The 25,259-nt window shown below is 38.4% G+C and overlaps 1 protein-coding gene and 1 pseudogene across 10 annotated transcripts in view; one reads left to right on the top strand and one right to left on the bottom strand.

Moving 5' to 3' along the window:
* Nucleotides 1–25,259, bottom strand: part of NCOA3 (nuclear receptor coactivator 3) — a 124,072-nt gene that overhangs the window by 21,565 nt on the left and 77,248 nt on the right. For 8 of the 10 annotated variants that reach the window (XM_070486064.1, XM_014866972.3, XM_014866973.3 and 5 more), the window contains 9 exons: nucleotides 9,702–9,806; nucleotides 8,497–8,669; nucleotides 7,962–8,062; nucleotides 6,010–6,184; nucleotides 5,435–5,623; nucleotides 5,155–5,256; nucleotides 1,853–1,993; nucleotides 1,427–1,574; nucleotides 27–418 (listed from right to left, as the gene is read on the bottom strand). In XM_070486064.1, the coding sequence (XP_070342165.1) occupies nucleotides 27–418; nucleotides 1,427–1,574; nucleotides 1,853–1,993; nucleotides 5,155–5,256; nucleotides 5,435–5,623; nucleotides 6,010–6,184; nucleotides 7,962–8,062; nucleotides 8,497–8,669; nucleotides 9,702–9,787 (1,507 nt within the window). In that variant the 5' untranslated portion in view covers nucleotides 9,788–9,806. Of the gene's footprint in view, nucleotides 1–26; nucleotides 419–1,426; nucleotides 1,575–1,852; nucleotides 1,994–5,154; nucleotides 5,257–5,434; nucleotides 5,624–6,009; nucleotides 6,185–7,961; nucleotides 8,063–8,496; nucleotides 8,670–9,701; nucleotides 9,807–25,259 lie in introns of those variants that run through there. The other 2 variants (XM_070486071.1, XM_070486070.1) reach the window with 1 other exon arrangement.
* LOC106847614 (small ribosomal subunit protein eS1-like) lies at nucleotides 2,715–3,665 on the top strand (annotated as a pseudogene).

Raw genomic sequence — 25,259 nt, 5'->3', positions numbered from 1 at the left:
AGAAAAGGAAATGCCAACACAAATACCTGCCACAGGAGAAAACTGATGTGAAGCCATCTTTGGACTCCCACGATTACGAGGAGAAATCATGATATTCTGTTGGTTGGAGCCAAGACCAGGACTCCCGTGTGGGGGGCTGCTCATGCTGAGACCATAGTTGTTGTTTTGGTAAGAAGATGGCGACTGCATGCCTGGCCCAGGGTTCATTGAAGCCATGCTACTGGAAGGCCCATACCTAGCGCCACTCATCTGCCCTGTGGTGCTGGGGTCAGCCAAGCCATAGGTCCTGCTGCTCAGCATCTGTAAGCCTTGGTTTGGAGACATGCTCATGCCGCCTACCGAAGCATTGCATCCAGCAGCTGGAGGTCTAACGCCTTGTCCAACAGGATTCGAGTTTGGTCTATACCCATTCTGTTCCCTGCAAGAAACAGAACATCAAACTTTTACTAAAAAATTACAGGCATGGGGCCGGCCCAGTGGCCAAGTGGTTAAGTCCATGCACTCTGCTTCAGCGGCCCAAGGTTCGGATCCTGGGCACAGACATGGCACCGCTCATTAGGCCATGGTGAGGCGGCATCCCACACACCACAACTAGAAAGACCTACAACTAAAATATACAACTATGTCCTGGGGGGATTTGGGGAGAGAAAAAAAAGCAGGAAAAAAAAAGATTGGCAACAGTTGTTAGCTCAGGTGCCAATCTTTTAAAAAGAAAAAAAATTACAGGCATGCATTAAAGCCCTGAATCAAGATTTTTTTTAAAAAAAGATAAAGTGTGTGCCCAGGAACTTAATGTCTTAGGCGCCATTCCAATGCCTGGTGACGATAACAATCTAGACAGTGATCATTTATTAACCTAATGACATAATTTTTAACAGTCACAGAATCTGAGTGAGTGATGCCACCACAGCACTGTGAGGGGCCAGCAGCTACGTTAACTGGAGCCTCAGCTGGGCTTCACTGGAGTTGCTATTTATCCACAGGTTAACCTGGGGGTGCTTGTAAATTACTCCAGATAATCAACAGGTGAATATTCTGCTCCTTTCTGTGTTGCTCATTTACCATTAGCAACAGCAATAGTAACTATCTTTTATTCTTAAAGTCTACCTTCATTCCCTAAGAGCAATGTAATGTATCATTAGAAATTAAAAGGTAACAAAATGGTCAGATTTTATATGATCTTTTACCCACTACTAGCCTTCTTATCCCCCCGCTTTCCCAGGAATTATTTAATGAACAAATTCTCATTTTCACATAAAAATATAACCTTAAAACATACAATCCAAGAATCTAAACTCACTTCAGCAAATCCAACAATGTTCCTGCTTTTTCTCTTGTTAAATTTGCTCCCTTTTTACATTAATAATAACACATCTTTAGAAAGCTGCTGCATTTAATATCAGAATCCACAGTGATCTCCCATTACCTCTGAAGAAAGTGGGTTGAGACAAAGCCATGACGGTCGTTTGTGACAGGGTTTCGGAAGAGCTTGCTTTTTGTTTGTGCAGTCACTATAGTTCCATCAGCCAAAGAGAATCGATACACTGGGGTTTCTGCGTGGCCGTGGATATAAGCTGTGGGGAAAATATCCCATGACTAGTAACTACAATTGGCAAAACAAATAAATATAGGAGAAGAGAGAAAGGAAATCAACTTCAAGTCCAACATTTTCAAAATTCAGTGAAAAACTGGGCCTACACCAAAGTATGAATAGGCTAAAATAAGAATGTTCAAGAACCGTTTTCCTACCCCGCAGGCACAAAAAACAACTACTACAGTCATGTATATACTTAGTACTTTATTCCAAATACAATGACAAACAAGATCAAGAATCAACCACGAAATTCTTTACCTTCTTGATAGTGACGTTTCTGGGACGATGACTGCCCATCGTTAAGACTAAAAAATCTCTGGATACACCTTCGGATTATATCTTCAAAGCCAGGCCTCATGGAGGATCTCAGCGAATTTGTATCTATATTGACAACTTTTCCTATTGAAAGGAAATAAAGATTTAAATCCAACCCCAAGTATTCACCGGGTGCAAACTGCACGGCTTAGGAATAAAGAATAAAACACACACTAAACCTCCATTCCAACTTCTCTGGTCCCAATTTCTGCTATACCCAGCACTGTTCTCTTTAAGGACATAGGCCTGCAGGATATTCTCACATTAAATCACCTGCTGTATAGACTAAGAGTGTTACCACACAACTGCTTTTGCTTTGTGAATGTACAGAATATAACATGTCAAGATAACCTTAGGTTGATTTTCATTTAAAAGAAAAAAATAACATCTACCAGGAAAATTGTGCATCTGAAGATATTCTCTCCCTTCAACTATGAAACAAGAGAAAACACCTACCTAAACAGCTAGCAGGGACAATTCTTTCCATCTGAGAAGTGATTGCATTTCTGGACACTTAACATCCAAACTAGGAAAGTTAACCAAATACTAATTTCCACAAGTAAGGAAGTTTCTGACAACTTTTTTTTTTTTGAGGAAGATTAGCCCTGAGCTAACATCCGCCACCAATCCTCCTTCTTTTGCTGAGGAAGCCTGGCCCTGAGCTAACATCTCAGCCCATCTTCCTCTACTTTATATGTGGGACACCAGCCAGAGTGTGGCTTGATAAGCAGTGCGTAGGTCTGTGCCTGGGATTCGAACCAGTGAACCCCAGGCTGCCAAAGCTGACTGTGTGAACTTAACCACTATGCCACTGGGCCCGCCCCATGACAACCTTTGCTTTAACATCAAATATACCAGAAAGACAAAATATATACAATTCAAAAATGCTATGAAATGAAAGAATTCATGAAGATGGCCCTTAAAAAATGGCTAAGCCTTTTCACTTTCTGAGCAGCACCAGGGCAGTTAGCAAGAACACCTTACACCAAAACTGTCTCTGATGGTCTCAAGGGGTATGCTTCTGAAATGAGCTTTGCTGATCTACAGAATGCTGAAGTTGCATTTAGAAAATTCAAACTAATTACCAAGGATGTCCAGGGCAAAAATCATGTGATCGACATAAATGACATGGATTTCCATGACAAAATATGCTCCATGGTCAAAAAATGTCAGACTATGATTGAAGCTGATATTGACGTCAAGACTACCAATGGTTGCTTTTGTCTGTTCCGCATAGGCTTTACTAAAAAATGCAATACTCAGACCCAAACAACCTCTTATGCTCGGCACCAAGAGGTCCACCAAATACAGAAGATAATGGAAATCATGATTCAAGAGGCATAGACAAATGACTTTAAAGAAGTGTTCAATAATTTGATTCCAGACAGATTGGGGAAAACACAGGAAAAGTTTGTTAATCTACTTATCTTCTCCATGATATGTTTGTGAGAAAAGTAAAAATGCTGAAGAAAATCAAGTTTGGATTGGGAAAACTCACAGAGCTTCATGGTGAGAGAGAGTTCTGGAAACACTACTGGGGATGAGAAAGGCACTAATTTTTGAGAGCTAATGGATATGACCCACCAGTCCAAGAATCTGTTTACAACTCAGACCTTAAATGGTGACAAATAAAAAAAATCTTATTAGTGGGGAAAAAACAATGACTAGGGAAAAGGAACAAATACATTCCAGGAAAGAGTAAACATATGTGCACCGTGCCCAAAATAAGAATGGTCTGCCCTCAAACAGGGCAATGCTTAGCTCTGAGAGCCACACGACAAACACAAAATAGATGCTCAGAAAATGTTCAATAAACACATAGGGACAGAGGATAAAATCTCTCCAGAGGCCAAAAACAGTATTCTGCTGAGCGCAACAACTCTCCTATGAAAGAATGGACAGCAAGTGGAAGGTACCCACCATAACTGTGCTAAGATAGCTCTCAGATATTAACCAGACAAAAGCATTTAATTTTTCTTGCTGGTAATTTCTAACTTTCGTAATAAATATGTTTTCCTTTTGTAATAAGGGAAAATACGGGTGAGATTATTTTTGAAGGTTCTACTTGCAAAACTGCTTAGGTAAAGATGTTTTATTTAGTGTTTTCAGTTATAAAATCTGAAGTATTGTTATTTATGGAGAAAACTTAGACTGCCAAATCATAACAAATGCTGAGAAAGAACCACTCTAAAAAGATAATGTAACACACAAAAATTCCTGTCACCAGGTCTGACTATCTCAAGGTGATAAATAAAGAGAAGAATTTCCAATATAAAGTAACAATCATCAGTGTAAACAGATTGTCAATTCAGAATACAAAGAAAGTTTTTTGCGATTTTATTTAATGTGTGAAAATTAATCTCAAGCAGCCTCAAGAGAAGTAACTGAGCCTGACAAAACGGTGGATGAATACAAAAATAGCTATCTTTTACAGTAAATTATGTACGTATGTATGTGTATGTAATATATATATACATGTGTATATAAATACACATATATAAAATACTTATAACTGCGTTATGGGTTTATTTAAACACACTCCAGTTTATCAAATACTTATTGAGGGTCCACGTAGTGGACACAAAGCAAACAGTACAGGCTTTGACGTCAAGCAGATCCAGCTGCAAATTCTCTTCTCATTAGCCATGATCTTAGACAAATAACCCAATGTCTCTGTCACTAGGGATCTGTTTCCTCATCTCCAAGATGGAGCATATGTGACAAACCCTTGGCATCACTATGTAGGGTTAGATGACCACAAGAGTGACCCTGAAGGTAAATACAGATAACATTGCCATCAGGTTTAATTTCATCACTGTGCCTTATCAACTACACCGGCTTGAATTCTTTACTCTCATGGTCAAAAAGCGGCTGACCAAGACTGAAGCTCAGATTGAAGTCAAGAATTAGTCTCAGCAATTCTCATTAAGTTACCTAAGTTTTTGAAAACATGTTTCTTTATGAAAAATGGGTTTGAAGTTAAAGAAAAGAAATATTAACTTGTGATTCGAAATGCTATTTGTAGAGAAAGTCAGGTGACTCTACTTTTATTTTTCCAAGTGCCCAATATATCCAACTCAAACGCCAAACATCTTATAGTACATCTCTGTTAGGAGTGGATAAGAGACAGAGGAAATAACCCACGCAAAGCATTCACTACAGTGAGTGTAGGCTGTAGAAATAGTTAACTTTTAAAAAAATTTTCAAAATGAACAAAATTATACATATGTACCCAGAGCTTTTACCTGAAAGATCATGTCTAGTAATAAAGCTTTCAGGGTTCGATGGAAATGCTCTTTCTCCTGTGGTAATGCGGCGTGCCACACAGATCATACAGGATTGCAAATCTACAATAAAGCATTTAACCAAGTAAGGATTATATTTAACCTTTGGGTATGTCTGTTCATCAGGTGAGCAAGGACATGACATGCAGTAGGAAGAATTACAACAATGGAAACTACAAAACTACAAATGTTGCTGCTGTTTGTTCGACAGACATCACATCACATAAACGTGTGCCCTCACCTTCCCCCTCCTCCATCATAGCTCGCGGCTGAGACAGGGCAAAGCACTGCATGGTCTCATATCTCTGGCGCATTTCAGGACTAGTGTTTATGTCTTCCAGAACATCATGTGGTGTTTTCATCAACATACGGCAATTAAACGTATGGCTTTTTTGTCTCTGGGTCTCATTTGTCCAGGCAACTCCATTAACTTTGGAAAACAAATTGAAAGGCGTTTTTAAAAAGCTAGCAATTCAGTCCTTAACTATCATTAAGAATTTAAGCTGTATTTTCTCATTACACGTGTTCTCCATAGTAGTTTCTACACTAACATTTCAAAGTGGCAATATATAAAACACGAGAATAATTTCAACAGAAATCTCACTGTATATTTTGGAACTCACTGTACCTTTAAACCCCATGAAATGTATACTGAATTCTAAATTCACCGAGGTCATATTTGAAAATTTCACTATTAGCCACTTGCTTTTCTACACAAGTTTGATCACCTGACTTCCTAAAAGGTACATTTGCTTTTCTAAGAAATGGTTAAGAAAAAAAATTAACTTATTTAGAAAATATACATTAAAAGCCTACCTGTAGATTTGGGTAAGTTCTTAAGAAAATCCTTTCTGTCCTCTTCATGCAAGATATTGTAGACACTTGTGTTAACCAGGTCCTCTTGCTTATATTGCAGGTATTGTGTGACATTTTCTGACACAAATACAATGTTTCCATCACGATTCACCACAAACAGGAAACCATCCAATGCCTAAAGTGGTATATGTTAACATTGGCTATTAGGGACTGAACTATAGGGCGCCACCCTACGCCCCCAAATTCACACCGTGAAGCCCTAATCCTCAATGTGACTCTATTGGGAGATAGGGCCTTTCAGGAAGTAATGAAGGTTAAATGAGGTCATTAGGGTAGGTCTCCAATCCAAGAGGACCGGTGTTCTTATAGGGAGGGAGGGAGGGAGGGAGGGAGAGAGGGAGAGAGGGAGAGAGAGGGAGAGAGGGAGAGAGGGAGAGAGGGAGAGAGGGAGAGAGGGAGAGAGGGAGAGAGGGAGAGAGGGAGAGAGGGAGAGAGCGAGAGAGGGAGAGAGCGAGAGAGGGAGAGAGAGAGAGGGAGAGAGAGAGAGAGAGAGAGAGAGAGAGACACCAGGAATGCACTCACACAGAGAAAAGACCATGTGAAGACACAAGGAGAAGGCAGCCATCTACAAGCCAAGGAGAGAGGTCTCAGGAGAAATGAAACCTGCCGCCACCTTGAAACTTCCAGGCTTCAGAACCGTGAGAAAGAAAGGCCTGGTGTTTAAGCCCCCCCCCCCCACTGTCTTTTGGTATGGGAGCCCTAGAAGACTAAGACACCAACCTTAGCATAAAGCAGAATGTGAAAAAATTAATGTTCATTTAACAATTACTGCAAACAACTATCAGCCACCATTTCTATTAACATTAGCACCATTACTACAGAGTTTTATGAAAAATAAAAAGAATCTGAAAAAAAGACAAATACACTCAACATAAAATCTGAATTAATGTCTACTCTAATATTTTGAAGAATCACCTCTTCAAAGGAGCTTTTAAAAGTAAGAAAACGATCCTTAGTGTTTCCTGTTTTTCCATTTGATAACAAGTGCAGCTACAGGAACTACCCTACTCCTTAATGAGCATTTATGAAGAAGAGCTGAAATGATCATAAAAAGTTGTTGGACCAAACTAATCAAAACAAAAAGTGGACAAGTTAACTTTATGAAGGGCTTCAGACCCTGCATTAAAGTAAGAGAAACATTCTGTAAGTGCTACAGGTTAGTCAGATGAATTTAAGACAACTACTTACAAAACAACGCACATTTTTAAGTCTTAAAAAACTCCTCAAGAATATAAAACAGTAGGGCATCATATAATCCATCAGGCAAAAATGTTCAAAACAGTCTGAGCCAGGGGCCAGCACGGTGGCACAGCAGTTAAGTGCACACATTCTGCTTTGGGGGCCCAGGGTTCACCGGTTCGGATCCCAGGTTCGGACATGGTACCACTCATCAGGCCATGCAGTGGCAGGTGTCCCACATATAAAGTAGAAGAAGATGGGCACAGATGTTAGCTCAGGGCCAGTCTTCCTCAGCAAAATAAAAAAAAAAAAAAGGGAGGAGGATTGGCAGCAGATGTTAGCTTAGGGCTGATCTTCCTCAAAAAAAAAAAAAAAAAAAAAAGTCTGAGCTAAATATGCCCCAAATATTACGTTTGCAAAATTATGGGTTACCTTTCCTCTCTTGCTTCTTTGTATTTTTCTGTTTGCTTTCTCAGTTTGCACTCTATTTTTATAAGTGGAGGTGTGGGTGGGGGGGGGGGGGCAAGAGCACACAGGGCCTCCTGAATTATATATATTGTAAATATAAAAGCATTTTTCTATCATATTCAGAATACTGAGTTCTGTCTCATAGAAAGAAACATTTTCTTTTTGCTTTCATTTCCTAACCAAAATTTCAATCATTTTTTTTGTAATCAACAGAGCTTACTGGCTGGCTGAAACCTTATACTTGCCTGAAGTAAAAGTGGTCCTAAGGAGTCTTTATCAATAACTCCCTGTCCTGTAGAAGACACGTCAGCTTTCTGAACATCGTCATCATTGGAAATAGCTTTTCCTGGAAAGACACAAGGCAGTACTACAAACAGCACATATATGAGTTACGTCCACCTTGGAATAGACCCCAGAACAGACACAAAGAGACACACACGTGCATGTGGATATAAGTAAGACATTTCCTCATAAGAAAATGATGCTACAATTTTCAAATGTTAAAATTAAACTTCCAAGTTACCCAGGGGGGCAGAAGATACTCTAAATTCTCCTTTACTAATAAATGTACTGTCCCATGACTTCCTGAAAGGGAACTAACATGTGAAAGAGTAAGCAACACTGGCCTTCTTTCAACTCGGTAAGAGCAAAGCCGGTCAACTTATTTGCCCACTCCCACACAGTAGTCACCCCACCTAAGCAAGGAAGCAGCAAAAAGGAAACATAAACAGAGGTAACAAGTTCCTTCCAAAATAGTGTGTTGTTCTTACTTTGTATTACCTTGCTCTTTTATCTGACGTATCTGTCTTACTGTTTCCTTTAAAATTGCACATTTATCTGGTTTGACATTGAAATTGTCAATATCACTAAGATTAGCAGATATCAGTTCAGCCAATTCTTCAATATATTTACTCTCCTGCTCCCGTCTCCACTTTTCACCACTGCAGGTAAGACTGAGAAGGGGGGGGGGGGGGGGAAAGCCATAAGTATACCTATCACAAAAGTTGTGAGCAAAAGAAGTCCCTACACAACACCGTTTCCTTCATATGTAAACAAACTAAACTCAGCCAGTAGAAACTATCAAACACTATCTTGGAGATGCAGTATAACATAGTAGAAATTCATGCAAACCTAAATTCAAGTCCACCTTTGGGTTAGTGGAATGACCGTGGGCAGTTAGTCTCAGTTTCATCATCTGGAAAATGGCAATAAATATAAACAGCCTTTACCTCATGGAGAAAAACAACTAACAAATAATAACCAAAAAAGTGGTCGCTACTCATTAATGGTGAGGTTTTATGAATTGTAAATTGTTTTTTTTATTCTGCAACTATCACATTAAAATTCAAATGATACTGACCTTGGTAAATACTAAAAAGGCTACACAGTATCACTGCGTAACATGCAGTTATTTTATTGCAACTTTTTAAACTTCTCACTCCATTTAGGAAAAGAATGATGAAACCTCACAAATGCCAAAATATCAACTTATGTTCTGAAAGGATAGTAAAGATTCTTACTTGTAATAATCTTGCTTATCTATTCCTAACTCCTACTTCCTCCACTGAGAAATGCGTCTTACAGCACCACAGACTGTTGGATAACATTCTCGCTTCTATCTTTATTGGTGGACATCACACGGACGTCCATCTCATCACTGCACCACTCTACTTACCACACAGCAAAACCACACTATTTCAGCAAAGACAAAAACAAAAACAGCTGGGGCCAGCCCAGGGTTTGCAGGCTTGGATCCCGGGTGCAGATCTACACACCACTCATCAAGCCATGCTGTGGCAGCATCCCACATACAAAGCAGGGGAAGACTGGCAACAGATGTTAGCTCAGGGCCAATCTTCCTCACATACACACACAAAAATCTAACCAGAGAATGTAAATAACAGAAAGCCCAAATGTTAGCTTAAACCAAAAAAATAGGGTAGGAGGAGGAGATCTTGGTGAAGCATCAGGAAATAAATTCCTACCCTTGTCCTGGGGTATCACACGGCAATTTTCGTTTTCGTGAATCAGGGGCCAGTGGATCCAAGGAGTTTTCTCCTAATCCACTCATCGTGAATATACATCAGCAACTAAGAAAAAATAAGATAAAAACATTATATAATATCTGTGACTCTAAAAAGGTATTGTATGCTTGAATGACCTGCATCTTGTGATTCAGAACTACTTCCCCTTCATGGTTAGATAATTCTCAATATTCTTTATCACAAATGACTATCCTGAAGACAACCTCAGAGGTCACATTCCAGTTTCATTATGCAGAATGACCAACCCCAAGAGAGAAATGTTTCTCAAGTCCTACTAAAAACATGTACATTGAATACCTCTCAAGGAATAAGGCATCTTCTTCACATTTAATAACAAGAAAAAGAGACCGCTACCTCTCCAATTGATAAAATCCTAAATTTTATTTATAGCCAAGTAAGCACAAATAAGAGCTCATCTTGCCATCTGGCAAGAAATCTTCAAATGATAAAGGCTAAACTATCTTCAGGCTATTTTCAAGGTAGCACATTTTTTCCTGTCGACCATTCAATTAATATTTATCATAAAGTGTGTTTTTATTCTGTTACTTCAAAATAAACCTAGATTGTGTAAATAACATGTAAACTCCAATATATTCTGCTTAGAAAGTAGAGGTACAACAATAAGACCTACGAGGGGAAATGGAGATTTTTACAAGATCCCCATCGCAACAATTAGTTTAATATTAACTGATGGACATATAATACGCTTTGGTTAAAATTTCATAGATAAAGAAAATAAATGTAGGGTATTTCTTGTTTGAAAAAAGCAGATTTTTAACACTCAGTAGCTCATAATGTTAAGACATCTACTAAGACTTCACTTACTAAGAATTTATTTGTTCTGAATTCTTGTTTAGGAAGACAATGATTGTTCTAAAGAAGTCCAAGTCACCCAAGAAGTTCAAACATTCCAAACTACTGTTTCTTAATATGTTAAAATGCATTTTGCATTCCATCTAGATTCTGAGCCATATATTGAAGGCCATAAAATTCCACTAGGTGGCACAATACCACCAGGAGACGAGAAATTAATAAAAAGGCAAAATTTCACACTAGATGCTGATCAAACTTTAAAATATGTAGCTTTAAAAGCATCAAAATCACATGATCATTAATCAGGAGTTCTAGTTTTTTGTGTGTGTGGTTTTTTTTTTTTTTTTTTTGGAGGAAGATTAGCCCTGAACTAACATCTGCTGCCAATCCTCCTCTTTTTGCTGAGGGAGACTGGCCCTAAGCTAACCTCTGTGCCCATCTTCTACTTTTTATGTGGGACGCCTACCACAGCATGGCTAGACAAGCGGCTGCATGTCCACACCTAGGATCTGAGCTGGCCGACCCCGGGCCACCAAAGCGGAACATTTGAACTCAACCGCTGCGCCACCAGGACAGTCCCAGGAGTTCTAGATGTTGACACTGTCTTTACAAATGTTCTAGGTATGGATTAAATACCAACAAAATTCATTCTACCTATAATTTTGGTAGTAGAATGAAAAGGCTGAAAAGCTGAGATGTTTTAAAGACTTGGTGGTGGTTTTTTTTTCCTCACAACATAAGTGAAACAAGAAAAAATAACTTAAAATAACTTTGATTAATAGTGACTCAAGGGACCGGCCCAGTGGCACAGTGGTTAAGGCCACACAATCCGCTTCAGTGGCCCAGAGTTCGCCGGTTCAGATCCCAGGTGCACACATGGCACCGCTTGGCAAGCCATGCTGTGGCAGGCGTCCCACATATAAAGTAGAGGAAGATGGGAACGGATGTTAACTCAGGGCCAGTCTTCTTCAGCAAAAAGAGGAGGATTGGCAGCAGGTGTTAGCTCAGGGCTGATCTTCCTCAAAAAAAAAAAAGTGACTCAATATTATGATTTTGAAGCATATTCAGATCCCACAATGCCAGGAATACTATATTCTGCAAATACCATAAAAGACAAAGTCTGTAAATCTTCCAGATTAAAGGAAGCTGAAGGGAAATGACAATTAAACGCAATATTTGATCCTATACTGGATCTTGCACTAGACGGGAAAATGCTATAAAGAACATTATTGGATCAGCTGACAAAACTAGAATATGGACAATAGATAAAGTACTTTATCAATGTTAAATTTACTGAAGTTGATTTCCGTACTGTGGTTATTTAAGAGATTATCCCTATTCCTAGTACTCAGGGCAAAGGGGCCATTATGTATGCAAATGAACCTTCTATTGGGGGGAGGGGAAGAATATAAGTGAGTGAGTGAGAAATGAATAAGAGAAAGGAGGGAGAGAAAGGAGAAGGAAGGGTGGCAAAATGTTGACATTGGGTGAATCTTGGTGGAGGAGAAACTTTTAAATTCTTTGTACTATTCTTTTTCTTGCTACTTTGCTTTAACTTTAAAATTATTTCCAAATAAAAAAGTTTTAAAAGTATGTTCGGTTTTAATTTCCAATTTTCATATTTAAAAAGAAAAAGAGTGATTCCTTAAGTACAGAAGGAAAATAATTTTAGTTATGTCTCAATACAAATTATATTATATATAAAATATTTGTTTCATTCACAGGTTTTTAAATTGAATGGCAAACTAGCCAGTGAGTAGTACTACTTCTTTAAAAATATAATAAAGAGGAATAGGAGACACTAGATTTTCCTAGCACTGAAAGTTACTCTAAATTGCTGCAATTCTAATGTTACTTATTCATGTGTTATTTGGAAAAGTCAGAAGTAGATCCATAATAAATCAGATTTAAAATGAGCACGAATCTTATAGCAACTGGATAGAATCTCTCATACAAATACTATCGGCCTTTCTATACATAACAATCAAGCTATGGTACATGTCTAAGCTTAGACATTCAAAGAATACAATAAACTGCTAGAAAAAATGAACATTCCTAAACTCAAATTCTGGCTAAAAAGCAGCAATAAATTATACCTGCCAGCTCAAAAGCCATGAAAATGTTCATATATGGCTTAGCAGCTTTAACTAGCTTTCCTTCTGGTTATTTGTGATTAAGACAAGAGGGGAAATTTTCATTATGTACAACAAACTAGTCAGATGGACAAGGATACAGGAAGTACTCCCTGTCCAAAAGGAAAAGACATCAATCAACAATGCTAGTGTCTATTATGCCAGCAAAAAGGGGGGAAAGAGGGCAGCTAAGAGAAGCCATGCCTTGACAAAATGGGAAGGAGACAGGTTACCCAGTAAATCTCAATTGGCAGAGACCAACTAAAATATTTTCCTTTTCCTAAATTAATGAGAGAGATGGAAGGGGATAACTTCTGTGGCAGTACAGTGCTGGGCACATCACATACTTTGTGTAATTTCTCTCTACTCTCAATGTAGGTATTATTATTCTCATTTTACAGATAAGAAAATAGCTAAATAACTTCCCACTAGAGCATATACAGACACTGGATGGCAGAGCTGCGACTACAATATTTTCAGACTTTATAACCAACAAACTACGTATCAAATATTCCTTGGGCATTTTATGCCCCCCCCCCAAAATAATAATAAACCATTTAAACTGTTGAATCACACCCCCTCCAGCTAGTTAGCCAGAAAATTTCTCAGCTCATCCCCCAGAACACTTAGAAGTTAGTAGGTCCAGGGCTTAGGGGCACGCAGAATTAGGGACAGAGGGAAGGAGCTGCTCAAGCCCAGCAGGTACTAAACGCTGCTATTCCCCTCAAGCCCCTAAAAACTAACCAGCACTCGACAAGTCTCCGGATAAACGGCCCTCTGAGTTGGTCTATTAACAGGACCCTTATTTCCACTTGAGATGAACAATCAGTGGCTCACACAGCAAGAAAAAACTTGAGGTCAGAAAAGTACAAACTATATCCTAAAATAGTCTGTCACGTATTTTCATTCTTGGGTTTTCTAAGATTAAATGCTGGGGCCAAGAACTCTTGACTATCCCACCAGTAATTCAGTTTACTCGTCAGGCTTGTTTGCCTGACTTATACAAGGTATGATTAAATACACTAATTAGGGAGTGTTTCTGGGCGTCTCCTGAGAATCACAGTAACTTAAGGAAATGTTTCAAAAAACAACTGTGGATTTGAATTGATTTACTGAAAAGTGCTTGAAGCACTATGTAAAAACAGAACTGCTCAAGCCAATTAGGGAAAAAAACTGCCCTTGGGAAAAATTTGAGACATTCATACACAAAGGCACTATCCAAAACTCAACTTCCAAGCTGACACTCTTACTCAGGACAATTTAGTATAGTTATCACTAGTCAGTCTAAAGGCTTAATCCCTACAAGATATTTCCTAAAATACCAAGTTAAAGGTTTTATTTCAATCTGTTGAACAGCTCCAAAAGAACCAGCACCATGGAGGAAAGAACTGAACGAACTATTACCTGTGTGTCTTTACAGGACTGGGGAAGGCGGAGGGTAGAAAGTCCCTAAACATGGAACCACTAGGAAAGCTTCCAGATCAACTGGATAACTTTCCCAATGAACGTGTCCTCCTTTGTGGTTTAACTCAACCCTAGTAAAGAGGATAAGAGCTGAAAGGAGACCAGGAGGAGGGAAAAGAGAAGGAAAGTTCCATGATATCCTTTTCTTTTGTTGCTGATAATCTGTCATGTTTAGTGGGATAAAGTATAAACCACCTAATGCAATCCACTTTTCAGTTTAATTCCTTTCCAGCTCAAAAACTTGCATGCTCAGAACCACTGTAGGTCCAGGAAATAGAGAGGAATGGCACCACACACTGCTAGAACTCTCGGACCAGCAGAAGAGGAAAACATACCAACAATTACAACAACGTCATTTGGTAAGTGTTAAAAAGAAGGCACTGTATAGAGTGGGAACACAGGCGATAGGAAAAACCTACCAGCCTAAAGTTTTTTTAAAAAAGAAGAGGAAAAGCACATAAGTAATGTCAACAAGAAACTACCTTGGTCATTCTTTTCCTCTGCCTTAGTTTATAATGCCAGCAAACTTGGAAAGGGGCTAGCAGAGAGCAATAAAGTAAAACATCCTATTTTTAACATGTAAGTTGAGCTGAAAAGCGTCTGAATGTAAATTAACAGCTATTTTATCCACAAGGTTTCATTCTCTCTTCTCCCTTTGTATGTCTTGCCTTCTCATTGTCAATCAATGGGCTGATCCCAGAGCCTCTTCACATTTATGCTCCGGTTTAAACGTGATGAAGTCAATTCCAACACAAGCTCCCCAGAGGCTCTAGCACCAGAACTGGGCAGACCAATTAGCAAGGCAGGTGTTAGTTGCAACTGGAAGCTTGTTGCCAAGAGCCTTCTCAACACTACATGAACAGAGTTGAAGTTCACAAATACACTCTATGCAGAGGGAGTTACGCAAACCAATTCCATCTAAAGCAAATTACCCTCTTCTGACAGCATGCTAAAAAGCTGGGTGATTCTTTAGTTGTTTGAAATGTTATACTGACTCCTACAATTTAATGCAGTGAATCCACCTCACACACAAGAACAGACCTAAACTTGAGCTTCATAAACCTGATTTCAGCTTCATTCTAAACAACATACTATCAGTCATGCTTCTTCCTCATCACATCATTCCACCTCCATCACTTCATTCCACCACAGCCACTATCGGCAGCCACCCAAATGACCTATGCTAAAAGAGATTTTGACAAAGGATGATCATTGAAATATTTCTGATTTTGTTTTTAACCTGAAGTCATTAATTTATTTTTAAATCTCCCTTTCATCTGTCTTCTATCTAGAATACTCCTATTCATCCTTCAAGATCAAGCTCAACTGTCACCTCTTGAGAAACCATTCCCACCCTCCAATTAGAAAAAAATTTCCCTTCTTTATCCTAGTGCACCCGTATGCTTTTACAACATTCTACACACAACACTCTAGTCCTGCGCACTTGTCTTGTTTCCACTCTCTACACTATAAGCTTCAAATCACTATAAAAACTTGTATGAGACTATTTTATTACAAACTCCTTGCTCTTTCTTATTTACTATCACCACCACCAGTCCCGTTGTTCCTTTTCCCAACTCCAGTTCTCTTTTCCTCCCCATCCCATTAGCTGTACTTTGGACCAATTCTACAATTTTCCTAAACTACAGAGAAGATGCGGGGGGGTGGGGGTGAGGGGGCATGGCACAAGGGTGTAAATACATTGAAGAACACTTTTGCGTCTTTCTGACATATCTTTTTTCACTTGAGTATTCATATTCCAGAAATAGAGTGGCTTCAAGCTGCCTATCAAAATAAAACTCAAGGGTTTGGATCCTTCAGCTGATTTACTGTGATACAATAAAAGACAATAGGGCTTTGCCGAAATCAAATTTGAGAGCTGAATCTCAACTCCTCTAAAAGGTAAACTTTTGTCACCCGTAAACAGCTTATGATCTGTAAAAACTAGGGATAATCATGCCTCATGTATTCCTATGTTCACTGTGAGGATGAAAAGCAAGATTCTGAAGAGGAGATCCAAGTACCTTCAAAGGTACTAGGTAAAGCACAGAGTGCTGGTTCTTTTTTACGTTTTCTTTTTGCTTCTGGATTTGTGGTCTAATTGTTCTTTGAAAGATGTAAATATCTCTGCATCAAAAGTGTTATTTACACCTAAGGCTGTCCCTTGCCACATAATGAAAATATAAGCAGCAGAGAAAGAGAGAGGAAGAAGAGAGAAACAAAGTTTTTAAAAAAGTTTTAAAAGTCATGAAGTACTGGATTAAGATAAACAGTGGGGAATTAGAGGGGTGTGTGCACAGAGCAGAAATAAAATCTGATATAAACTTAATTAATAAGCAATAAAGATGTAAGGGAGAGATGATCACAGCATGTGCCCCATTCTCTTCTAATCCGTTCTTTCTGTCTGCCTCAGAGAAGAAAGAAAGATAGAAGAAATGTTAAAAATTAATAGCTGACGACATTAGTCACCTGGTAACCAAATGGCTGAGAGCAGCAAAGCTGCTACAGAAAGTGGCACAAGGCAAGCAATGAATGATACAGGGAATGGTAACCTGGGTCAACCACAAGACAGATACTCCTAGAGTGCCTGCAGAATAAAAAACTTAAAGTGACAAGACACTTCCCCCTATAATACTGAAGTTGGCCCTGTCCATCACTACCAAGAAACATAAGCTACAACGGGTTTACCTGTGTCACTAACATTACAAAAATTAACAATGTACAAACGTAAAACCTGATAAAAAGCACTCAATTAGTTTTTCAAAGAAAAGGTACTGAAGGTGGAAGAGAGAGAGAGTTAAGATGTATTAAGGGAAAAACCCATCTTAGCTAGATTTCCTTCTCTAAAAGCAAAGAGGTTGGAGCAGACGATCTCTAACTACACGATCTCAGCAACACGACATGGCAAGTCTGACTCATAAGACTTCCGGGATGGGTCATCGTCTTTACTGCAGGTTGGTCTGTGGCTCAGTCCTTGCTATTTCCATTCTTTTGTTTCCTTTTCTGAGCTCACAGCTTGTTATTCTTCAGCGATTATAATTCCACTCCTAGCCTAAGTAACTTTAAATGCCAAACAATCTTTTCTTTAAAAATAATGTTTCCATATCCCTACCAGTTACATGTCTACTAACAGAATTTATCTCTTCAAATAATCTCCAAAAGTCATTATCGATTTCAGGATGACAATAACACAAATAACGAATGAGAGCATATATATTGAAGCCCAATAAGAAAGGACTCTTAACATCATGTACCTGCTGGAGGGTGGGCTAAGCACCCGTAGAAACGTTAAAAAGCATCAAAGTCTAAACTGAACAGAAACCTCACCTGCCTCCCTCTACCCCCTCAACTCACAGCTCCTGTACTGTGTGGAGCTAAGCTACGATGGTTCCAGGGAAGAAACCTGCAGCAAGCGAGGATATCAATTACGGAGGAATGGGGTGAAAAGAGTATCACTCAAGTAGTTTAAAACAAAACAGTTTGGCTTTTTTGTTGCTGTTCAAAGGTCAGTTTCATGATTCATGACTTTAAAGAGCTTCTTTCTGTATTTCACAAAACCTGCTCATGCATGTTTAGTAAATGAAGCTGGGGGCACTTCATTATCGCTAACAGAACATCTGAGGCAAAAATTTAATTATGAACTCTTGTAAAATCATTCATTCAACTAAACTGGTTAAAACCAAAACCCACTTCAGCAAGTGTCTTAAAGTGGGTCACTCTTCAGCATACTGGGTGGGTTGTCTGCAAAGACAAAGCAGATCACATTCCCTACACTACATGCTTGGGATGAACTGGGGATCAAAACAGACAAGGTTTTTCCACTTTCAGCAAGCTGATGACAAACTAGTAAGTATAGAATCACAAAATGTATTTTGTGCTATAAAAGGTCTCCACTCAAAATTAATGACTGATCTGTGATTCAAAAGCAGGAACAACTGAGTACCAGCCATAGCAGACAATGTTATACGGCTGCTCAAAGTCCCACACGTCTGCAGTCAATTAGCTTCCTACTACTGAAAGAGAAATTCAGGTTAAGGACAACTACATGTCCTTGAAACTGGCCACACTTCACTGGTTAGTTCAGGCCCACTTCATGTTTAAGCAGGACAAAACAGAGACACGAATTAGATGTGCTACAAGGGAACAAATAGATACAAGCAAGGTGAAAGGTTAAAGTCAAATACTTCTGAAGTTCCAACCAATTTCACTGGATCAGTGGTTCTCAATTTTTTTTTTTTTAAGAATTCCTGGTGGTTTTTATTAATTTATATTTTTGGTGGGGAAGATTGGCCCTGAGCTAACACCTGTTGCCAATCTTCCTCATTTTCTTTCTTTCTTTTTTTTTTTGAGGAAGATTAGCCCTAACATCTGCCACCAATCCTCCTCTTTTTGCAGAGGAAGACTGGCCATGAGCTAACATCTTTGCCCATCTTCCTCTATTTCATATGTGGGATGCCTGCCACAGCATGGCTTGATAAGCAGTGCGTAGGTCCACACCAGGGACCTGAACTGGCGAACCCTGGGCCGCCAAAACACAAGAATTTAACTGCTATGCCACCGGGCTGAACCTCCAATTTTTTTTTTTTTTTTAAGATTTCATTTTTCCTTTTTCTCCCCAAAGCCCTCCGGTACATAGTTGTGCATTTTGAGTTGTGAGTCCCTCTGGTTATGCTATGTGGAATGCTGCCTCACTGTGGCCTGACGAGCAGTGCCACATCCGCGCCCAGGATCTGAACCAGCGAACCCTTGGGCCACCGAAGCGGAGTGCACGAACTTAACCACTCGACCATGGGGCTGGCCCCTCAACCTTTTTAATATCAGGATTCCTTTACCTCTTAAAAATTGGGAATTCCAAAAAGTTTTCATTATGTCAGTTGTATCTATCAATATTTACCATATTAGAAATTAAAATTTGGAAATATTTGAAATAATTCCTTTTAAAGTCCGTAATATAAACAATAAACATAAATAAGTTTATGAAAAATAACTTTTCTGAAACAATTCAGTGAGAGAGGTGTGTTGTTTTACATTTTTACAAATCTTATGTCTGACAATAGAAGACAGCTAGATTCTCTTATCTACTTCTTCATTCAATCTGTTGCAATATTACTTAGACTAAACATATGAAGAAAATCCAGCCTCAAAGAGATAGGTACTTGTAAAAGGAAGGACTATTTCAACAGCCTTTTACAAATAATGATAGATGTTTTTCCTTGATATTATGCTAAAATTTGACTAGTGGTAGTTTCTTAAAGGTTAGCTGCAAAGTGAAATCTGAACCCACATTGATGAATTTTCATGCTGTTACATTAAAATACACTCTGAACAAATCTCTGACCCAAGCATGATTTTGTAACTCAGTCATTTCGGTAATACTGGTTCACTGATTAAGCAGATTTTCAAATACTAATAAACAATACCAAAAACTCCATATTCATTAATATCACCACGCATCTCATCCAAAAAGTCTTCAAGTTCTGAGAAGCTGTCATACTCATGGTGGCAAATTCAAATTAACCAACATTATAATTTTCATTTGAAAAGTCAAATTTTATCACTGTCAACAAACATCATCAGATATTTTCCTTGAAGTGACAGGTTCACTTTGCTCAATTTCAAGAAACTGTTTGCCAAATACCCAAGGTTCAACAATTACAGTTTGTCAGTCATTCAAGTAAAAATGGTATTCCACAAAAAAACTGGCCAGTTCAGTGCACAAGCCAATTATACAAGAGCTTTTCCACAGGACAACCATCATAATTTGGTAGGCAGAAGTGCCTTCTGCATATTTTCCAATCTCACTACACAGAATATTAAAAATAGAGTAGAGTCAAAATTTAATGAAATGAGCAAATTTTGCTGCTTTATCAAGGACAACCTAAGTGGGAAACAGGTGCTGTTTTCATCTTTTGTTTTGTTTTTTTTTAAGCTATGAGTGCATGGCAGTGAAAACGTGATGACTAGTAGTACAGTGCCACTGCCTTGATTCGGGCTAACACGTCAGCAGTTTCATGCACCACTGCTTTTGCACCACCAGTGCAAGCATCAACAGGATGAAAATAGCAAATAACATATCATCATCATGAAAATAGTTTTAACTGTGTGGACCCTGTAAAGGCTCTCGGGGGCTCCCAAGATCCAAGAATCACACTTTGAGAACCGCTGTACTAGATTAAGGTTGGGTTTAAGGGTTTGAAACTGGTATGGCTTCTCCAAGATCCTGTACACATCCATTTCGATATCTACTATCTGCAGGCCTATATAAGTAAGCCATGGTGTGAGATCAAAAGAACACAGGATTTCCTGATGACACAGTGGGTTACTGCTTTCAACCGGCCACTCTCTCCCCCTTCCTCCAAATACAATAATGACAAAACATATTTTTTATTAATTTTGAAAGAAACAGCCATGCTCAAACATAACAAGTATGTCTGTAGACCAAGACACAGAGCAAACTCCCTAATGAACTGATGACTCCATAAACCCTCTGAGCTCCAGGACCAGAAACGAGCAAGGGCAGTTAGGAAATCAAATCATATGCAAGATAACAGGGCCAAAAGCAAGGCTCAGAGGTAGAAACCTAACAAAATATTCCCAAAGGGATAGTGAAAAGAAACTTATTATCGATAGTTACTGATTATATCCAACTGTCACCTGCAGTTGTAGAAGAAAGAAACCTAGGTCATACATACCTCTGATATTGCCATAATACTTCTGAACAGAATCCTGGACATAGACTGAAGGTATGGTGGAAATGGGTGAAGACAACAAAAATAGAGCCAAGGGCAGGGAGAGGGGGACACATGGAGGGCAACAAAAAAGAAAAACAAATTTCCCACTTAAGATGCAAATTATAAACTAAAATTCCCAAGTGTACTTGAAAACTGAACTAAGAAAGATGGCTAAGAAATTCATCAACATTACAGATGAATTCATAATCCAATAAAATGAAATCTTAAAATAAGTTTAAAATAAATATTTATAATCCTTAATGAGATAAAAGAATTGACAGCCATGAAAAAAAATTAAAAGAAACAGAATAAATAATTATAAAAAGAATGAATTGGGGGGCTGGCCCTGTGGCTGATTGGTTAAAGTTCCACACACTCCACTTCAGGGGCCCAGGTTCACGGATTTGGATCCAGGCATGGACCTAATCCGTGGAGGCATCCCACATAAAACAGAGGAAGACTGGCACAGACGTTAGCTCAAGGCTAATCCTCCTCAAGAAAAAAAAGATTAGCAAAAGGATGTTAGTGAATCTTCCTCACCAAAAAAAAAAAAAAAAGAAAAGAAAAAAAAACAATGAACTGTAAACCTTCATAAATTATAAAGAATTAAAAAAGACAGTAGTATTGCCCATTATCTGAGCACCAAATATCCGAACTCTAGATAGATTTGGTTTGCATGAGGTACTTCAATCCATCTCTGAAACCAAAACTCAACAGGATTAACTCCTAGACTGGACAAAATAAACACACACACACACACACACACACACACACACACACACACACACACACAGTGAACTGGACAAGAACACGGATGAATCCAGCCAGAATGCAGCGGAGTGAGGTAGCAAAGGGGAAAGAACATAGACTTCAGAGAAGATCTAAGCCCTAGCACGATGTTACCAAATTTAAGTCTCTGAACCTCAATTTTCTATTCTCTAAAGTGGACACACCATCACCTTTATAGGGTTGCTGAAAGGATTAAAACCATATGCAAATAAAAAACTCAGCGTCTGGGCAAATGGTAGGCTTGCAAAATGGCTCCCTCAAGAATCTTATGATTTTAGAAACAGAATCAAGGTTATTAAGGAAAAAAATGGAATTTTGCCTATGTAATTATAAAGCAACTGCATCTACAACCCGGATAAATTCAGGAGACAATGTATTTGTGTGTTTCCTAACTTCTTTTTAGTCGAATAAGTTAAGGAAATTGTCTAAACCTTGGTACCTCAGAGGGGATTAAAAGATATGTCTTTTGGGAAGTACTAAGTTCTCAAAGATGCTAAGATCTACAAATAAATTTCGGTAGTGGTTTTAAACTGTTCTTATGTAAACATCTCAAATATTTTCTTTAAACCTCTCTGATGTACATTTCACTGTCAAAAGAATATGTAGAAACGGTACCTCTTATTAAAAGGGGCACTTGCATCACAAGTGACTAAGGACAATTTCTTCTTTGAAAAATCATGTTAAGGTTCATAATTAATGCTGTGTAATTTTTTTGAAAGACACTGGCAAGTTAACTAGCCTAAATTTAAAATTCCTTTCACTACTCATCGTTCTTAATAAAAAGGCTTTCTTGGGGCTGGCCCCGTGGCCGAGTGGTTAAGTTCGCGCGCTCCGCTGCAGGCGGCCCAGTGTTTCGTTGGTTCGAATCCTGGGCGCGGACATGGCACTGCTCATCAGACCACGCTGAGGCAGCATCCCACATGCCACAACTGGAAGGACCCACAACGAAGAATATACAACTATGTACCGGGGCGCTTTGGGGAGAAAAAGGAAAAAGTAAAAAAAAAAAAATCTTTAAAAAAAAAAAAAAAAAAAAAAAGGCTTTCTTTCAACTCCCAAAAGGAAAATGGAAACCAACAGAACTCAGACTTCCTATCTATTTCAAATGGAATCGGGAGAGAATTATTTAAGTAATAAAACATCCACAATTTACATGGTACCTTCACACCACAGAACAGGCCTATCAAAAGCCCAATTAAAACTCTCATACACAAAAAATTAAATTTCAACTTGCTTCCCAGGGCCTAGGAATCCAAAGCCTTATACTACTGAATCATGTCTGGAAATGGAAAGACAGTAGGATTATAGCTGTGCACAGCCAATTTATCTTCTGAAGTCAAAGCATGTCTCCTGTTACCTGGCAGCAAGTCACTGTGATCTGCATATCAATATATGCAGCAGGGCTGCAGCATCTGAAACCCATATCAATCATAAAAGGTGTCATTTTAATTAAGTTTGCCAACATAATATGAACTTTGCAGTTTTATTCTAGAATTATTTTTAAACTTTTATCACAATCTAACTTTAAAGAAAATTTTAAAAGGCTAAGAACCAAGACTAAAAATTGTGCAATTCCATTTGTCACTCTCCAGTAAAATAAAATAACCAGCTCTATAAAAATCTTTTTCAAAAGAAGAGTAATATACTAGGAGTTGATTTCAAAATAAATAATTTCTGTGATTGCTTTTCTACATTAGGGTCAAATTTTATAGTAGGAGGATTAAAGAAATGCCAAAATCACACAACACTATGCAACAAGAGTGATACCTGAACTATGTTAGCTACATTTTTCACATGTAATACCTTAAAAACTTTGAACAAAATTCTACAGAAGTGAATCCTACATCGTTGATCTTTAGATGCCTGTATACTCACACAGTGTAAGTTTAATATATGAAGCTCAGTTTCTTGTGTTAATGATAGGCAATACATGATAGAAAATATATTTAAATCTCAGGAACATATGTTGAGCATGTGTGCACATGAAAAGCTTTCAAAGTTGCTTTAAAATGTGAAAATGAGTAAGGCTCCTGTTATCCTTGATAAATGTCAGCTGTCATGCACTCAAGTCCAATACATACTAATTTTCACAGAGCAGAGATCCAGAAAAGGCAATTTTGAATCCACCAGCTGCATGTAATGGTTATACATAGCAAATTCTACTCAAGGTCAGAAGTTTAGAGGTTTTCAATATCAACTTCAAAATAATGCAGGCTTTATATGTTTAATATTACACAGATTCAAAAACATTTTCTTATTAAAACAGTTTTTGGAAACAAAGAATCACAAGAGAGTAATTACTGGGGCTGGCCCAGTGGCACAGTTGTTAAGCTTGCGCATTCCACCTCAGCAGCCTGGGGTTCGCCAGTTCAGATCCCAGCTGTGGACCTATGCACCGCATGTCATGCCATGCTGTGGCAGGCGTCCCGCATATAAAGGAGAGGAAGATGGGCACGGATGTTAGCTCAGGGCTAGTCTTCCTCAGCAAAAAGAGGAGGATTGGTGGCAGATGTTACCTCAGGGCTAACCTTCTTCTTCTTCAAAAAAGTAAGTACTCTGAGTTTGGCACGTGGGAGATAGGGCCATTTAGAACAGTGATATAAAATGGCCTATTTGTACAGCAGTTCACTTTTTAGATCACTGAGCTGATTATTAAATATAACTGGCCGAAATAAGTTACAAACTTTAAGTACTATAAGAGTTATATTACCAATGTGATGATTTTTGTGTCTGTTTTCCAAGCACAATCAAATTGTCCTTTTTATGAACAACTACTAAAACCTTAGCTCCATCCATTTTCACCATGAGAGAAAAATGGTGACGATTAATAGTTCGCTGTTCATGTCAAAGATCAAGCTCGCAAATTCAACAGTTTCTCTACATATTCTGAAAGCTTCATCGTTAGGGCAAACCAGCATAACCTTCGGTCTTTGACTTTAATAATGAAACACAACTATCAAGAGGAATTTTCTTTTAAAGTATCTGTACTAAATTCAAAATATTTAAGCTTTTAGAATTACAAATGCATTAATATTCTCCTACATATCATCGCAGAAACCAGTTATCTCCACATTCTAAATGTGTCACTACTCATCAGTCTTCCTTCCAGAGAAGGAGACTCTTAGAAAGTTTAAAAACCAAAAAGAAAACTAAAAAGGGGGTGAGGGACTAAGTTTGGTCAGATTATTTCAAGCAAAATACCTTTGGCTTTTCCACTTGTAACCACAGCACTTCATTAGCCCTAAACAGCAGGTCTAGTGAAATGATGGTTTTCTTGGTAAATTTTGTTTTAATTGCTGTTTACAAGCTTGAGAGCAAAAAGTGATTTCTGGACAGACTGCTGCAAGATACCCCCAAGTACCTCACAGCCCTTGAATGGACAAATGGAAAAGTCTGGTATGACTTGGAACTGACTTTTTTTAAAGAATAGTCTTTTGACACATGAAAATGATATAGTGCTGGAATGAACATTAACCCTGTAATTACAGGTTGCCGTCTATGACAAAGACTGAATACAGTTTTAGAAAAATTGAGATGAGTTCAATTAACTGTTATTTTGAATCCCTAGA

The sequence above is a fragment of the Equus asinus genome, chromosome 15 (assembly GCF_041296235.1).
Source record: "Equus asinus isolate D_3611 breed Donkey chromosome 15, EquAss-T2T_v2, whole genome shotgun sequence".
In the NCBI taxonomy this organism is placed as follows: domain Eukaryota; kingdom Metazoa; phylum Chordata; class Mammalia; order Perissodactyla; family Equidae; genus Equus; species Equus asinus.
The sequence above is the reverse complement of the archived record's forward strand: the minus strand, read 5'-3'. Positions and strand labels throughout refer to the sequence as shown.